Genomic DNA, 18277 nt, shown 5'->3' with positions numbered 1-18277 from the left:
TAATCTTCTTTTCATAAATCAATCTCCTTTATCCTTAAGTCATTGCTTGTGTCTGCCTCAACTCCTAGGGCCTGGGGCCCCAGTCTTGTACCTAGTAGTCCTCAGGGCCCTGAGGAGAAACAGATCACAGGCCCTGTTGCTTACAGTGATTTGGGTTAGATTGTCACCAGGCATGTGATCCTGAAATCCTTTTTGAATTGAGTAAGATAAACCAAATGTGTGTTTATCAGAATGTCTCAGTCCATCTGGAACATTCGAGTATTTACAAGTTGTTCTCTCTGTTCAGGCACTTAAAATCCTTCCTCTGACAACATGTTTTGGTTCTCCTTATATGACACCATCTTGGAAAACAGCTCCTCCATGAGGAGTCAAGAGTGTCTACTCTTGAAGTCAAGTTTCCTGTTGTTCTTTTGGTTCTGTGCAACCAACTAGGGATCATGTCTCCTTTTGATGAGATTCCTGGGGAGCAGGGAATACTGTGTGCAATTGTAGAATGTGTAGACTGATCTGAGATTGCCAGGCTAATGAATTGGGGCATTTTCTGTATCCAAGTATTAAATATTTGTTGAGCACCTGCTATTTGCAGGTGTTAATGATGCCCTGGGATTAAAAGCATGTGAAGTCACAGTCCCTACCCTCCTAGTCTACATGAAGACACATCATTATAATACAAAGAAGTAGATGCCAAAATTAAATATAAACAAAGTGATCTGAGAATAGAGAGGAAGGACAAACTTTGTTCCTTGTCTATAAAATGTGGCTGATCCATCTTACCTTGCAGCCAGTGCATTGTCAGGAATAAGTGAAATAATAAAGACTCACAGAACAGGCAACATTTGAGCTGTATCTTGAAAGATGAGGAGTTTGCCAGGTAGGGATGGTGTGGAGAGAAAGGTTACAGATAGATAATAATGTCAGGTCCTTCCCTGTTGCATGGTCTCAGAATCAAGTAAGGTTGGAAAATACTTGAAAAGTAAACACACAGTTTGAGGATCAGGTATTGACATAACTTGATCAACTGCTCAAGTGAAGTCAGAGGCCTGGCCAGAGCTTGAGAAGAAAGCCTGGTGCTTCTACATGTGTGACTTGTACTGTGGAGGACTGGGGCGCGTCCTGGTCACTGTCTCAGAGGAAGGAGAAACAGGAGAGTTTTAACTCCTTCCCTTTGTTCTCAAGGACTTCCTAGCACCAGAAAGGTGAGAGTCCCATTCCTGTGGCACAGGCTCCCTGGGTTGCCTGCAGAGTGTGGCTGTGAAATTGGAGTCCCTCCATCCTAGGATTCAGCCTCTGAACTCTCCTCCAACCCTTGGAGGTTCCATGTTGTTGGATCTCTGTGGGAGCTCTATGATTCCTAGGTTAGAAGGCAGAGTTAAAAGCCCCCATGCCACTAAAGAAAATTCAGGGATAGTGGCAAATAAGCACATGAAAACATGCTCAACATCATCAGTCATGAGGGAAATGCTAATTGAAACCACAATGGGACACCACTACATACCTATTAGAATAGCCAAACTTTTGGAGCTGACAATACCAAATGCTGAAAGGATTCAGAGCAATAGGAACTCACCCACGTTGGTGGTGGAAATGCTAACAATGTAGCCACTTTGGAAAGCAGTTTGGCTATTTCTTACAAAAACATACATTTAGGGATCCCTGGGTGGCGCAGCGGTTTGGCGCCTGCCTTTGGCCCAGGGCGCGATCCTGGAGACCCGGGATCGAGTCCCACGTCGGGCTCCCGGTGCATGGAGCCTGCTTCTCCCTCTGCCTGTGTCTCTGCCTCTCTCTCTCTCACTGTGTGCCTATCATAAATAAATTAAAAAAAAAAATTAAAAAAAAAACAAAAACAAAAAAAAAACATATATTTAGGGGCACCTGGCTGGCTCAGTCAGTAGAACATGATTTTTGATCTCAGGGCTCTGAGTTCAAGCCCCACGTTGTGTGTAGAGATGTCTTTTTTTTTAAAAAAAAAATAACAAAATCTTTTTTAAAAAAAATTAAAAATAAAGTTATACATTTACCTTATAACTCAGAATCTCTCTCCCGGATATTTACTCAAGAGAAAGGAAAACCTTTCTCAAAGTCATCTACAGTCTACTTAAAGACTTCTATGCAATGTTTATAGCAGCTTTATTCATAATAGCCCCAAACTGGGAGCAACCCAGTTGTCCATCAGCCAGTGAGTAGAAAACCGATATATAAAATGGAGTACTACCTGACAATAAAGGGACTATTGATGCACACAGCAACATGAATGGACCTCAAAAGCATCATGTAAAGTGAAAAAAGCCAGACACAAAAGTCTACATATTGTATGATTCTGTTCCTGTGACATTTTTGGAAAAGGCAAAACTATAGGGAGAGAAACCAAATTAGCAGCTGCCAGAGGTAGGGGAAGGGAACTGACCCTCAAAGGAGCTCAACGTGCAAGACAGTGAACTTTTTGGAGTGTTGGAAATGGTCTGTATAGGGGCACCCGGGTGGCTTAGTGGCTGAGCGTCTGCCTTTGGCTCAGGTCATGAGATCTGGGGGTCCTGGAATCGAGTCTCACATTGGGCACCCAAGAGGGAGCCTGCTTCTCCCTCTGCCTATGTCTCTGCCTCTCTCTTTGTGTCTCTCATGAATAAATAAAATCTTTAAAAAGCAAGAAAGAGGGGACCCTGGGTGGCTCAGCGGTTTAGCGCCTACCTTCAGCCCAGGGCGTGATCCCAGGATCGAGTCCCACATTGGGCTCCCTGCATGGAGCCTGCTTCTCCCTCTGCCTATGTCTCTGCCTCTGTGTGTGTGTGTGTCTCTCATGTATAAAAAGATTCCCCCTAACCCTCTGTTGTTCCAAAATCAGGCTGAGGAAGATGACACTCAGGATACACCAGCTGCTGGGGTGGGGGGCCTGAACATACAATGGCCTGAAAAATAAACCCATACTTGCACCCTGGTCAGATGCTGATTTTCCTCAAACCCAGTGCCTACACTTCCATGCCTAATTCTGGCTTCCAGCCCTGGGCAGGGCATGCTCTGACCGAACTCTAATTTGAAGCACTTAATCCCCATTTGTAACCCATTAAGCTAGCCAAAGTTTCTGGACATTGGGGCTGAGCTTGAGGAAAATTTGGCTCGCCTGTTACAATCCCCTCATCAGAAGCAAGGAGCATTTCTGCTTCTGTGCAGAGGGCCACATACAGCCTCATCATAGCCCTGAGCGTATGTTTGTGGGTCTGTCATTTTAGTGCTCCTCACATGGGTCAACTGTGCCAGTGTGCGGTGGGCCACCCGGGTTCAAGACATTTTCACAGCTGGGAAGCTCCTGGCCCTGGCCCTGATCATCATCATGGGAGTTGTACAGATCTGCAAAGGTGAGTATCACTCAAACAACTGGGCCCCACTGAACTTTCTGCTCCTTGCATGTACATACCCCCTACACTGTCTTTGGACATGTGCATGCTGAGATTTCCCTATTCTGGCCTTAAATGATTTTTCTTCACTTGCTTGACAAAGGGGAAGAGAAACCATTTTCCCTGGGGTGGTTGGAAGTTGAGCATGCCCCACCTGGTTTTCAGAGTTCAGTTCTCCCATGCTGACCTCATGATTCTAGCACAGCAAGAGGTAGACCCCAGATATCTGGGCTCCTTTTGTCCTCTTACCACATCCCCAGGGAAGCTCCCTGCATCTTATATTGTATGTTGTCTGTATCTTAAAATGTGGAACAGAGGAGATTTTTACACATTTCAAAATTACTCATAATCTCTATAAGAGAGAGCTAGACATTCCTGGGGCCCCTGCCAACATTCCTCACTGGATTTGGTCCCTTCCAAGTCCGAGTCTGTATTTGGTTTCCATGGGAACCATGGCACCACTAAGCTCTGCCCAGTGTCACTGCCTCCTGTAGAAAGTCAGATGACAGAGAGCTCCCACCTGCCTACAAGCCCTGAAGGCCATGTGGGGTGCCTGGATATTTACTTCAGAAAATATAATTAAGGTTCTGCTGTTATTTTAACCAGTTGTGTTAAGTTCTCTAGCCAGGTCATATTGTGTAAACTTAAATCACTGTGCATACCTACCTGGCAGGGGAGATACCATGATCATGAAGGTGGTATTCCTAGGGCAAGGCTTATCTGTTGCACTATGGATGTGCTGACTCCTGCAATTTCCCCAAACGTGAAAACTGCAACTGCATAATTTGTGGTAGTGGGGACCCATGTTCATGCTTTCCCCTAAAAAAAAGAAAGTGGTTTACTGTGCTATCTTTTCAGAGATAATAAGTCCCTCCTATTCTGGCCCTAATGCTTTCTCCTGATCACTCTAATCTCCTTATTTCCTGTCCAAAGGCTATATTGCAGATAAATAAGTAAAAAATGGGCAGTTACTCTGTGTTACATTACAACATCATCAGTGACCTTTCTTGAGGGCCCAGTTGTGCGCAGGACCCTGTGCTCATGTTGGGAAGACAGTGGAAAAGCTCTTTGCAGAAGGACCCTGTTCTCAGGGAATCTATATCATGAAGGGAGGAGAGACCAGATACCCTAGAAAGAGACAGCAGGTTCTTGACAAAGCAGAGTAAGCCATAAACTAACACGGCATTATAAGAACTTATGTTTGAGTATTTGTTGTTCTTCATGCTTTCTTTGTGAAAATGTATAGACTTGAATATACAGGAAGGTGGTCAAGAGACTGACAATGGCCCTGATTCTGCATGTCCAAATACCACCCCCTACCCCCACCCTCCACCCCCTGCACTGCCCAGTGAACTCCCCTGGCCTTTCCTTCCAAGTAAATTTGCCCTTTATTATTATTGTTTTAAGATTTTATTTGTTTATTTGAGAGAGAGAGAGCACTTAGCAAGCAGGAATTGGGGGCAGAGCGAGAGGGAAAACAGGCTCCCCCCTGAGCAAGGAGCCCCAAATGGGGCTCAGTCCCAGGACCCTGGGATCATGACCTGAGCCAGAGGCAGATGCTTAACAGACTGAGCCATCCAGGTGCTTCTAAATCTGCCATTTTAAAAGAACATTGAGAGGGGATCCCTGGGTGGCTCGGTGGTTTGGCGCTTGCCTTTGGCCCAGAGCGCATCCGGGAGTCCCGGGATCAAGTCCCTGCCTGGAGCCTGCTTCTCCCTCTGCCTGTGTCTCTGCCTCTCTCTCTCTCTATGTCTATCATGAATAAATAAATAAAACCTTTAAAAAATAAATTAAAAAAATAAATAAAATAAAAGAACATTGAGAACTGTGCTTTGAATCTGAGCCTGAATTTGGACTTCTGGTTCCCACGTTCTGGGGAAGTCCTAACCTCTGTTTCCCTGCTCCTTTTGGTCATACTTCTCCAATGTGTGGGGTTCACTGGAAACAAGATAAAGAGCTGGATCATCACTGCAGGGAAGAACTGAGATGGGACTAGTCAGGCTAGAGGCCACCAGGCCTCTGGCTCCTTTCTCTGAGCAGCCTCCTGCCCCTTGCATCCACAGGAGAGTATTTCTGGCTGGAGCCAAAGAATGCATTTGAGAATTTCCAAGAACCCGACATCGGCCTCATCGCACTGGCTTTCCTTCAGGGCTCCTTTGCCTACGGAGGCTGGAACTTTCTTAATTACGTGACTGAGGAACTTGTTGATCCCTACAAGTGAGTTGAAATAGCCCAGCTCTTCCCAAATACCTTGAAAGGCCACAGAACCTGCTACTAGGAAGAGAGAGCCAGGTGTCCACTAGCCACTTCTCCACCTCCAGCCCCTGTTCTGACCATGACCTGGTCTATGCTGAAGAAACAGTTATTTCCTGGGAACTTAAACCACCCACCCTGCCAAAAGGAGAAAAATGATCCTGTGACTGTCCCAGAGCAGATTAAAAGCTGAAAGAGTGGTGAGATAGCACCATTGCCTTAGAGGATGAAATGTGCTAGAGGCCTCTAGACATCTTACTTATCTATCTTGGGACAGGAGGGTCTTTGTGTCTTAAAGTTGGGGGAAAGGGGTGCATCATGGAGATGGCAGGAAGAGATCAACAGATATGCAGCCTATACTGTTTCATTACCTTTAAATTGTCCTGCCCATTTTAAGACAAAATCCCCACCCACCCACCCCCCACCCAGTGAGAGGTAATGTTGTGCTTGCTTCGGCAGCACATATACTAAAATCAGATAGGGAGTGTCACAAAAGGCTGCAAGGTCAGTTTCAAGCAGAAAGACAAGGCACTTCTAAAACCCCAAGATGAGGCAGGTGCCAGGCCTTTCCCCTCTCACCTCCTCTCCTTCTACAGGAACCTTCCCAGAGCCATCTTCATCTCCATCCCACTGGTCACATTTGTGTATGTCTTTGCCAATGTCGCTTATGTCACTGCAATGTCCCCCCAGGAGCTGCTGGCATCAAACGCAGTCGCCGTGGTAAGAAATCTCACAGTCCCTGAAACCAGGAATGTTGACATAGACTTGCCTGATTGGCCCCACTCACTTTTCCCTGATCCATGAATTTGTGGAATTGGAAGTCATCCCAAGTTCTCAGAGCAGAAACCACAAGTCCAGGGCCCGGCGCAAACTGACAGCCATACTGAATACAGAACAGTGACAAAGCAGATCCAACTAGTTGCCACAGGCTATATGGCCAGCAAAACTAAATTACTTACTATATGGCCCTTTACAGAAAAAGTTTGCCAGCTCCTGATCTGGGGCACTTTAAACTCTAAATGTGATGGTTGTATAAAGGAGGCAGGCTCCTCCTCAGAAAGATATAATCTTGCCCAAGACAACATCATTTTTCTCTGCCTTCGTTTCTTCCTCTGGAAATCATGCAGCCTGACCCCTTCTCTCATCATGGAAAAGTGTGTGGCAGTAAACAGTTAGGAAGTAGAAATGATCTGTGCTCTTTGCGGAAAGAGATCATGCAGATCTGAGGTAGTGGTGTCTTTGATACCCAGGGAAAACCTGGGAACCATGCAGTCCCCTCACCTGACTTCACCTGGGCCCCGACACCACCTTGCCAAACTGTCATCACATGTTTCATCTCAAAAGACTGTAAATAAGGAGGCCCTCTAAGGTCCTGTGGCAGCCTATTTCCATGACCACCAACCTAACCCAGCAGAATATTCTAAACAACCCGCCCCCCATAATGTGCTAGAAATCGAGTTTGTCCTTGGCTCAGAGAATATAGAAAAGGCTAGGCCCTTGACATTTTACATTCCTTCAGTATAGGCAGACTAATCTATAGCTTTACTGCCTCTTTCTCAGCCTACATAGTAGCTTGTTCTTATCATGTTTCCCTTCTTATTATTTCATTTAGAAATTCTCACCCTATAAATTAGAAACCATTTCTATTTTACAGATGGTAAAACCGAGTCTCTAAAATTAAGGACCTTGCTCTAGGTCTCACAGCCCCAAACTGCTGGACTAAGATTTGAACCCCAACCTGCCTAATTGGTGTACAATGTACGTGAGGCCTGGATTCACACAGCTGGCTTCTGATCCCGGCCCTCTACTCCCTGAGTTTGTGATCTTAGGCAAGCTACCTAATTACTTTGTGCCTTAGTTTCCTCATCTGTAAAACAAGGAGAACAAATGTTAGCATATCATCATCATTACTGTTGTTATTATTATTATTACCACCATGCACTGTCTTCTTCAGTTAATAGCCCCAAACACTTATTAAATCCCCATTGTGTGTGATTACTGTGGAAAGGGAAGTGGTGGTACGGTACAGGAGGGGCTGGGGCATGCAGCCCTCCGTGAGGACCCTAGTAGGAAAGACTCAGCAAGGGTAGAGATGGGAGGGAGCCTTCCCAGCAGTGATGTACAAGTGGAGGGTTGTAACCTCACCTTTTCTGCTCATCCCCTTGTTTTCTCTCCTAGACATTTGGAGAGAAGCTCCTAGGGGTCATGGCCTGGATCATGCCTATATCTGTTGCCCTGTCCACATTTGGAGGAGTCAATGGGTCTCTCTTCACCTCCTCCCGGTGAGTGTTGTCCCGGTCCTTCCTGGGACGGGCCATTCTGCTGTGCATATCGCTCTGTGTATACGTAAGGGGCTTGTCTCCGTCAGCAGGGGTCTGTGTGGGCACTTGGGTGGTGCCCTTTTGGGGGGTGATTGCTCACAAAAGGGCATTTGTGTATCAGCTTGGACGCAGAGGGGTGTGTGCTGCTCACGTGGTTACCTGCGATGTGTGTGGCTTCACATGTAGAGGCGAGAAGCCCTGTCCCACCTCATTTCAGTAGGAGCAGAGGGCTGAGGAGGTCCCAGGCTGCCTGATGCAGGCCTCGGTCTAGGCACTCTGATTGGCAGCAGGACAGTGTCTCAGCAGCAGCCCCCAGACCCCCTTTGCTACTTGCCTACAAACAGGCTACACTGGCTTAAAAGGAACCCCACTCTACAAGGGACCAAGAGGGACATAGCCTGGGCCTCTGGGCTGACCTCTCATGGAAGTTCTGGGACCAGCCTGCAGGTGGGATGGATCATTCTCCCTGCTCTAGACAGGTGGCTGTGGGCGGCCTTTCCATGGCCACTCAGGAGACTCAGGCAGAGGGTGTAAAGTGAGGGAAGTGGGGAAGAGCTGAAGGAGAGCATTTGTCAGGGATCCCTGGGTGGCGCAGCGGTTTGGCGCCTGCCTTTGGCCCAGGGCGCGATCCTGGAGACCCGGGATCGAATCCCACATCGGGCTCCCGGTGCTTGGAGCCTGCTTCTCCCTCTGCCTGTGTCTCTGCCTCTCTCTCTCTCTCCGTGTGACTATCATGAATAAATAAATTTAAAAAGAAAAAAAAATAAAAATAAATAAAATTAAAAAAAAAAAAAAAAAAAGGAGAGCATTTGTCCAAAGCCAGGCCCCCAACTCCCAAACTCTCAGGGAAGCCAGAAGCTCAAGTGGGTCTAGGAATCCCTAGCTCCTGACTCTATACCCCAAGGAATCTGGCCCCTACTCAGAATTTCTTCTCTCCATCTCTAGAATGAGCTATTGAGACCAGTAGACGCTGGATGGTTTCCATTGGTGGTGTTCAAGGGTCCCATCACATTTCTGGGAAAGTTCCCTTGCCCCTAGAGCACAGTACCACTTGAAAAATACAGCAAAAGCAATGAGTCTGTGAGTTCAGCTGCTTCCAAAGCCACCCATTACATCAGAAGGAGCTCTCATAAAATGTCAAGGGGGGATCCCTGGGTGGCGCAGGGGATCCCTGGGTGGCGCAGCGGTTTGGCGCCTGCCTTTGGCCCAGGGCGCGATCCTGGAGACCCTGGATCGAATCCCACGTCAGGCTCCCCGTGCATGGAGCCTGCTTCTCCCTCTGCCTGTGTCTCTGCCTCTCTCTCTCTCTCTCTCTCTCTCTCTCTCTGTGACTATCATAAATAAATAAAAATTAAAAAAAAATAAAATCTTTAAAAATGTCAAGGGAGTGCCATGTTTTCAAGACCCAGGGCAGGAAAGAGGGTGCGTGGGTGTCCCCTGTACCCCAGGACCCTATGAGACTCACCCACAGCAACCTCATATGCCTGTTACACAGGAGCAGTGGCCACCTGGAGTCCCCAGCAGAGGGCGAGCAGTGGAAGAGCAGTGACCCATGAGGCTCTCTGGGATCTATTGGAAGAGAGTGACTGGCTACAGTCACTTTAGAGTGGGGTTTGTCCCTCGGGCAGGCCAAGCAGCGGTCTGCATGCATGCGGTATAGCTGTATGTGCATGCAGGACATGGCAGCCCTGGTGTACGAGGCCTCTGATTTAGAAGCACAGCTCACCCACGAGGCCTCCTCTGCTTATCTTTCCAGTTCCTTCCTTCCTTCCTCCTCCTTCCCTCCTTTTTTCCTCTCTCTTACTCTTTTGTTTTTTTTTTTTTTCTCTTACTCTTTTGTATTTGGTATATGGAGAGGATGACCCTTCCTGAGAAATAGGGGTGTGTGTGCGCGTGTGTCATGCTTAATGTCATCGTCTCCTCTGTTGTCAGCTAGCAGGACATGGATTGTCTCTTGTGAACTTGACACTTACAAATCCTGTCGGACCTGGACAATCACACTTGGTCCTGGCTGCATGTGGAGGAAGGATGTGAATGCGGGGCCCTGGCTATGTGCATGATGAGGCCCGCAGAGCACCTGGGGCTCCGTTGAGTGCATGAGGCTGCACCATAGAGGGACAATGTTGTGTGGCTGCATGAAACTAGTAACAGTGGCCTAGGTAGTTGATGGCAATTGAAGGTGATGCACTTGGGGCCATAATGGACTCCCACACTTCTGCCAAACTGCTGTTGTTAGTTCCACTCCTGCTCACACACAAATTACAAAGGAAGTGACAGGGTTTTTTTTTCTTCAGAACACACAGTGTGCTGATTCTGTGCCTTTCTGTCCCCATTACACCATCTCCCTCCTCCTACCCCTTAGGTATTTCTTTCTCCCTACAAAATCCTAGAGAAAAGAAAAAGCTGTCTAATTCATACTAATATGTAAATGACTCTCAATGGCTTATAATATTCTCTTCTCTGGGGAAGGGGAAGAAGGACTCCCTTTTATGTTAAAATTTATCTTTTTAAAAATAACTTTTAAACATCAACATCCTGTCTTGATATTGTACTATAGTTTGGCAGTATGTTACCAGTAGAAACAAGGTGGATACCTAGGATCTCTCTGTATTATTTCTTCCAACTGCATGTGAGTCTGTAATTATCACAAAAAAGTTTAATTTTTAAAAAGGGTAAAAAAAATCATTTATATTCCAACTAAAAATTTCATATCTACTTTAGAAATTAAATTTTTTAATAAAGCCTAAGGAAGAAAATTAAAATTACTCATAACCCCATCACCCAGAGATAATCAGTTGGTATCTTTTTATATGACCATAATTTCTAAATTAATTAGAATCATACTGTATGGAATCATATAGTTTTCAATCTTGTTCTTACCATTTGACATTGTATTGTGAGCATGTCCTCAGGTGATGATTTTTTTTCAAAACATTATTGTGACTGTGAAATATCCCATTTTATAGATATATCATAACTTATGTAATCAATCTCTTACTTTGGGGCATTTATGATATTTCCAATCTTATTTTATCATCAAAAGATCTTTTATATATAACTTTCACTAACTATTTCCTTTAGATGGCTTATTTGGGAATAGAAAAAGTAGCTTAAGAGTATAAATTTTGGGGGCAGCCCGGGTGGCTCAGTGGTTTAGTGCTGTCTTCAGCCCAGGCCCTGATCCTGGAGACCTGGGATTGAGTTCCATGCCAGGCTCCCTGCATGGAGCCTGCTTCTCCCTGTGCCTCTGTCTCTGCCTCTTGCGTGCGCTCTCTCTCTCTCTCTCTGTCTTTCATGAATAAATAAATAAAATCTTTAAAAAAAAGAATATAAATATTTAGGGTACATGCATGGACCAGTTGGTTAAACATCTGCCTTCAGCTCAGGTCATGATCCCAGAGTCCTGGAATCGAGTCCCACATCAGGTTCCATTCTCCATCCCCGCAGTGGCAACTACCTCCTGACTAGAGTATCACTGTTTTTAAGGCTTTCTATGGACAGACAGTTCAGTCCCCATCTACCAAAGAACCTATATCCCATGAGGATGGGGGAAGCCCATTTTTAAAGGGACTAAGGTCTTGTGAGACCTATAAACGGAAGGCACAATTATCAGTAGCCCCAGGAGACCCAGACCATACTTAGGGTCTCCATGCACCCAGAGTCCATCCATTATTCACTGGCTGCCTCTGGCTTGCCTGCACCTGCACTTATAAACATGGGTCCTGTGACAAGTGGGCTGGAGTGTGCATGAGAAGGTGGGTACCTGGTTGGGGTGGAGGAGATGCTCCTATGTGAGCAGAAGATGGGTATGGATAAGGGAGACTGGGCTGGGGAGGGAGCTTCCTTGGGTGGTCTGTGGGCCATCCCAGGCTGACCTGCTTTTCTCTCTACCAGGCTGTTCTTTGCTGGAGCCAGAGAGGGCCACCTTCCCAGCGTGTTGGCCATGATCCACGTGAAGCGCTGCACCCCAATCCCAGCCCTGCTCTTCACAGTAAGGGCCTCTCCTCCTGCCAGGCCTACCCACACCCTCCCTCTTTGCACTTGCTCTAAGCTAGGAGTTCACATTTCCCACGCACACCCCTGTCACCCTCCTAGTCCACTCCTAGGTTTCACTGAATCTTAGATAATCAGGCAGATGGTACACATGGGCTGTGTGAATATCAAGAAAAATAACAAGGAAAGACCCTGAGTCCTGAAACACCTTTAGGCTCTCACCCTGGCTCATTTCCATTCTCCCATCTTTTTGGGTCAGACTGAGGTGACTGTCTCACAACTGTATGGTCTCAGAAAGAAACCTCCTCTCTTGGCTCTCCCCTGCACCTGTTACCCACAGGGTCGCAGCTTCGGGCCCCCACTCCTGGCCAGTCTCATATACCCCCACCCCTCCCATCAGTCTTCATGCCCAAGGAGTCTCTGCCTGTCTGTCTCTCTGGCAACATCGCTGAAAAAATCCATCGTTACAGGTACATAAGAAAAATCATAAAAAAAGGAAGACCGGCAACTAAAAATGGAGAAAAGGAAACTTGGAATAGGGAAGAAATAAAGATAGAATGGCCCAAAGTAGAATCATTTAGGGGGTAAAAAGAAAAAGCGAAGACTTGTCCCCACTGAGTCTTTTAATTTTTTTTTTCTTTCTGGATCCTGAATAAAATATTGAAAATTACTTTGGTCCATCAGAGAAGCAGTTAGATCAGGACAATAGAACTCTCAGGAATCAAGTGCATTCATTGTACATTAGAGGGAGCTTCAGAATGTTAGATACAGGACGAAGGCCTTCGTGATTGGTTAGCTGTGAAGGGTGCCTGATTATCACTCCTACAGTGAGAAAGAACTTCCTGGCACTAAAGGTGTTAGCAATGGCCAGGGTGACTATGGGAGGCTGCAAAGTCTCTATTTTGAGACAGTCATCATAAAAGAGCATCATCTGCCTAGAGGCAGTCCCCTGACCTGTAAACAGCTCCACCAGCATCCAAATACCTTACTGATCACTGATGAGCTTCTCCCGTTCCCCACAGTGCATCTCAACCCTGCTGATGCTGGTCACCAGCGACATGTACACACTCATCAACTATGTGGGCTTCATCAACTACCTCTTCTATGGAGTCACAATTGCTGGACAGATAGTTCTTCGCTGGAAGAAGCCTGATATCCCCCGCCCTATCAAGGTGCGAGAACCTCCCCTTGAGATCCCTTCCCCTTCCTCTACTGGTCCTAGCGGCAGCTGAGATTTTTAATCAGCTTGTTCTCAGCTGCTGACTACAGATATGATCTACCATCCCTATGATGGGAGCAGACCCTTTGGACAGCAAGGGCCATGTATGAATGGGGACGGCATTTCCATTTTCTTTTCTTTTCTTTTTTTAAGATTTTATTCATTTACTCACGAGAGACACAGAGAGAGGCAGAGACACAGGCAGAGGGAGAAGCAGGCTCCATGCAGGGAGCCCGATGTGGGACTCGATCCCGGGACCGTGGGATCATGCCCTGAGTTGAAGGCAGGCGCTCAACCGCTGAGCCACCCAGGCATCCCCATTTCCATTTTCCACTGGAGACAGAACCAGAGCAAATTGTAGCTGGAAGAATAAGTTAGGTTAAATGATACTTTCATCAGGTGGTTCCTTTGTTTTCTATGACTCTTATGAACTCCAGTTGATTTTTCAAGGCTTCCTATCTTTCCAATATTTCCCTGAACCCCCTGGTACAGCCAGTCTCCTCTTCATCCCTCCAGGTGTCTGAGTTCACTTGAGCTATGTCTCCATCCCAGAATGAGTTTCCTTCTCCCATTTGCCTATATCCAAATTAGAACCTTTGACCACATAGGCCTCATATTCCTACTCTTCCTTGAAGCTTCCCAGCCTACTGCAGCCCCCCACGAGACTCCCTTTTTATTTTTATTATTTTTATTTTTTTTTGAGCCTCCCTTTTTAAACTGCTATGGCCCTATATGTAGTAGGGTGCCTGGTGAGCCTACTGATGGCTGCAAGAGATAACTATGTGATGGCGATGAACGGGATTGCTCAGAACAAAATATGCAAGAGCGCTATAGGATCTCCTGCAAATTAGAGTACAGCCCTGAGCTATTTGAAACATCCTATTCTGGAAACAGAGGAGACTAGATCCTTCCAGAAGATTCTTCTAGCTAAGGAATTCCAGCTCTCCAAATCTGTTTTCCACCACCACCTTCCTACCACTCTTAGAAAGCCTGCTAGAGGGATGACAAGGTAGGATAACCCATCCCTCTCCCAACCCTTGCATACCCTCTGAGAGGAGATGACAAGGAAGAGAAAGGCAGCTGAATCTAGAGTCTTGAAGAAGACTCTACTGGTAACTCCCACCTGTGGCCAACAAGATTGCCAACAAGCCCATAGAGCTAATGCTTCTTTCTGAATAAAATCAAGGCCCCAGACTACCTTATACTATGGTAGGTTTCCTGCCTTCTCAGAGCTTGGCAGACTCATCATCTCAGATTGCTTGAGAGAAAAACATTGAGACTGGTCCTGGCAAGAAAAATGGACATTTGCCATGTGGTGCCCAGATGAGAGCCCTACCTAGAACCAGGGAAGGGGAAGGAGCCTGATAGACCCAGGCCACTTCCTTCTTGCCCCTCACTCATTTCTCCACCTTTCCTCCACTTTAGGTCCTCAGTATATGTATGTATATATATATATATATATATATATATATATATATATATATATATATATATCAGGATATCGGTCCCCATGGGCTTCCCTGGCTGAGGCATAGATGATAAGGCCTTGTTTGAGTCTGCCCAGGAGAAAAGAGATGGGCAGTGAGGATCATTCCCTCCCTAGTTTGCCCCTCCTCTACTGTCCCAGTACCTAAGTTTACCAATATTTATTGACATAGCACTTGATTTATCAGGGCTTAGGGTGTGGGAGCCACAGAGCTGAGTGAAGCCCAGCCTTTGCCCTCAAAGGTACTTCCCTGTGGATTGAAAAGAAGGAGGATGCCCTGATCCTGGCGAGCCACAGAGTCCACATAGCTAATAGCACGTCTGCTCCACAGATCAACCTGCTGTTCCCCATCATCTACTTGCTGTTCTGGGCCTTCCTGCTGATCTTTAGCCTGTGGTCGGAGCCCGTGGTGTGTGGCACTGGCCTGGCCATCATGCTGACGGGAGTGCCTGTCTATTTCCTGGGTGTTTACTGGCAACACAAGCCCAAGTGTTTCAATAACTTCATTGGTGAGTTGTTAAAGGCGCCGGGTAGCTAGAAGATCTCCTCATCTGGGTTAGGTCTCTTGGTCTAGGAGGCTTAGGCTTAGTGCACAGAGCTCTGGAGAAGAAGATGAAGCAGGAAAGGGTGGGTGCCTTCCCAAGAGACTTCTGAGGAGAGGAGAACTGCTGGTGTTTGCACACAGACCCTAGTCTTGGAGGCATAGGCAACCTGACAGCCATTCTGCAGGAGCTGTTCTGAGTAGAGGCCAGTGGGGAGCCTCGAACTGGTGGTGCCCAGGCTTAGGGAAGGTGGGAGACTAGGGCAGTCTGCTGGCTGCCTGGAGACCCAGGAGGAGACAAGGTGACTGTCTCCTGGAATAGGAGTCTCCTGAGGACACTGGGAGCCCTACTGAGGCAGCACCTGGCATAGGGGAGCAGAGTGAGGCCTTGAGGTCTGCTTGGCCGGGTCGGTGGGATTCTCAGCACTGACCTGTTGGGTAACCTCCCATAGAGTCGCTAACCCTGGTGAGCCAGAAGATGTGTGTGGCTGTGTACCCCGAGATGGATGCGGGCTCGAGGACAGAGGAAACGAATGAGGACACAGAGGAGCAGCGGCAGCCCATCTACCAACCCACTGCCTCCAAGGACAAGGAGCAGCCCCAGCCCTGAGGACTGCCATCCCCTCTCAGCTGGCTCCTCCCTCCTACACTCCCTCTTCCCCTCCTTTCCTGCCTAGGTCCCCCCAGCACACACACACACACACACACACACACACACACCTCTGCTTCTGTCAAGCAGGGGCAGGACCTGGGTGTGTGTGATAAGAAACTATAAACAAAGACATTGACATTTGTACCCAAAGAACCAGCCTCTCAGCACCAGGGCCTGTATCCAACACCCTCACTAGGGCTGCTCTAAGCAGTGGGAGAAGTGTGGAGCTGCTGGGGGTACCCTACAGGGCCTTCCGCACTCCTCCACTTGCATCCTTGGGAGCCCAGTTCAATACTGCCTTCCCCCCACCCCATTCCTGAGCCCAACAGAGGCCTCTGCTCAGAGAACTGGAACAGAACAACAGTGAATCAGTTGGGGAGGGACAGACTCAAGCAAATCTGTCGTCATTAAAGGTCAGCTGGAGAGAGCTATATCACCCTCCCTTCACTAGGGACCCAAGAAATCAGAGCGATACTTCCCTCTCACCCTCTCCTCTCCCCCTCCTCATGGTAACATACCCCCACCCCAGCTTGGGCTCCCTGTCCAGAGCAAGGTTCCTGTCAGGACACCACCTCCCTACTGAGCTATGGACCAATGAGCAGGAGAACTGCCCCCTCCTCCTAGCCCCAAGCCAGGCCTGTGGAACAGATTGGGAAAGGCTCAGATTGCAGAAACCCAGCCCTGCCCCTCTCTCCTGCATCCTGACCCCCACTCGGTGCCAAAGCTTCTTGAAGCCAGAAAGTCTTCTTATTTTCAATGTAGTGGACGTTTCTCTCCTAATGGCAAAGCTGCTCAGCTCCTCCTCCCTCCCTGCTCCACCGAGGAGCGGTCACTCCATTACCCCTGCAGCTACACCCCCAACATACCCCCATGGAGCCAGCACTGCCAGCACCCCCATCATGCCCTCACCCTCCTCTCCGGCTTGGCTGTGGGACCAACCGGTGTGAGGGCTCCCTCAGCCCTTCAGGCCCGAAAGCCAAGCCAAATCAGCCTTAAATCGCCTCCCATCCAAGAACTGGACCTAAAAATACTCCCTGATTTCTAGCCCTCAGGACAGACTTGGTATGAAAAACCTTCCTGGAATGGAGGGTGCTTTCTCACCCACCTCCCAGAAGTGCCCATCCCCTAACCTCGGAGACTGGGGAGGGAGTGTCTTCTGAAGGCCAGTTCCTTCTTCCTCCCCCAACCCCAACACCCCCCTTTCTGGTCCCACCGCTGCCCCCCTGTCTTCAGACAGCCTCCCACGCAGGATGAAAGGGCAGTGGCTGAAGGTACCCATCTTGGAGACACGTTCTCTTTGGTATATGGACTTCTGGCCGTCCTGTGGGCAGAGGGTGCCTTTCCCTGCCCTCCAGAGGAAGGCCACCGTGTTTACCCTGGGCCTTGCAGCCTCCCTGCCATACCTGCTGTGCTAAGCAGGAGTCCCCCCTTCCCTACCTCCACGTACTATCTGCTTAGACTAGAATATGTGGGGAATCCTCCTGGCTTGCTTGGCTCTCCCAGCTTCCCTCCTCACCTGCCTGACACCCCTACCCCCACAAGGTTGGTGAGATGTCAGGTTTAGTTTGAGTTCTGGTCCCTTCTGAGTGGACCCCAGGTGGGCTGGGGCTGGCCCCTGGCGGGTCAGGGGACCATCCTCTTGTTCCCTCTTCTCATTCCTCCAACCTCCATCCCTCCTTCAATTGTTGGGGTTTATTTGTCTGTTTGTTTCATAAAGTGAATGCCTTACTTTTTGGATAAATATTTTTGAAGCTGGCATTTTTATTTCTTTTGGATTTTTTAATGTAAGGTTGTTTGGGATGGGGAAGGCATTAGTTATACCTGGAGAATAATCTTCCATTGTTGAGTTGGTTCAGAGTTAGAGTTTGTTTTGTGGAGGGTTTGTTTTTTTTTTTTTTCTTTTGATGTAATAAAATTTTAAATGGAAATGAAGGTGGTGGTGGTGACAATTCAATGGTCTTCTGAGACAGAGTCCCCAGGCATTTCCTATCTTCATCAGGAGGTCTCTGGTTGCCAGGTTCCTTCCAGGATGACATTCCCAAAAGCCCTTGCTCTGTCCCAGGGACCCGGTGCCAGCACATTCAAACATCTATCTCTCAGGTTTTGGGGGGAGGAGTTGGTTTTTGTTTTTTAACTACCTCTCATTTCTTCAGTGAAGTCACAAAGTGTTAAGTAAGTTCCTGCTCTGTGCACTGCATTGAGAGCCTGGAAACTAGCTAGGGAGAAGAACCGCGTTACTGCACAGGTGGGAAGGTGGAGGACAGCACCGAGCTGAGTGGGGGGAGGCAGAGGCAGAGTGGCTCCAGAACTGCTCGGCAAAGACTTCTGGCCCTGGGGCAGCTGGCACCAAGTAGGAAAGGAAGGGACAGGCTGAGCCTGTGGAGAGATGCCAGGGGGACTTAGGAAAGCACCCAGCCAGACCC

At 47.9% G+C, this 18277-nt stretch overlaps 1 protein-coding gene and 1 non-coding gene across 3 annotated transcripts in view; both read left to right on the top strand.

Moving 5' to 3' along the window:
• SLC7A8 (solute carrier family 7 member 8) overlaps positions 1–17786 on the top strand; it is a 49721-nt gene extending 31935 nt beyond the window's left edge. The window contains exons 4-11 of one of the 2 annotated variants that reach the window (XM_072837909.1): positions 3225–3350; positions 5453–5606; positions 6239–6362; positions 7821–7924; positions 11858–11954; positions 12979–13128; positions 14993–15170; positions 15655–17786. In XM_072837909.1, coding sequence (XP_072694010.1) covers positions 3225–3350; positions 5453–5606; positions 6239–6362; positions 7821–7924; positions 11858–11954; positions 12979–13128; positions 14993–15170; positions 15655–15812 — 1091 coding nt within the window. In that variant the 3' untranslated portion in view covers positions 15813–17786. The remainder of the gene's footprint in view (positions 1–3224; positions 3351–5452; positions 5607–6238; positions 6363–7820; positions 7925–11857; positions 11955–12978; positions 13129–14992; positions 15171–15654) is intronic. The other variant, XM_072837910.1, reaches the window with a different exon arrangement.
• Positions 4048–4209, top strand: LOC140640791 (U1 spliceosomal RNA). The gene has a single exon (XR_012037424.1). It is a non-coding gene; the product is annotated as a U1 spliceosomal RNA (small nuclear RNA).
• Positions 17787–18277: the final 491 nt, after the last annotated feature.

The sequence above is a fragment of the Canis lupus genome, chromosome 9 (genome assembly GCF_048164855.1).
Source record: "Canis lupus baileyi chromosome 9, mCanLup2.hap1, whole genome shotgun sequence".
In the NCBI taxonomy this organism is placed as follows: domain Eukaryota; kingdom Metazoa; phylum Chordata; class Mammalia; order Carnivora; family Canidae; genus Canis; species Canis lupus.
The sequence above is the reverse complement of the archived record's forward strand: the minus strand, read 5'-3'. Positions and strand labels throughout refer to the sequence as shown.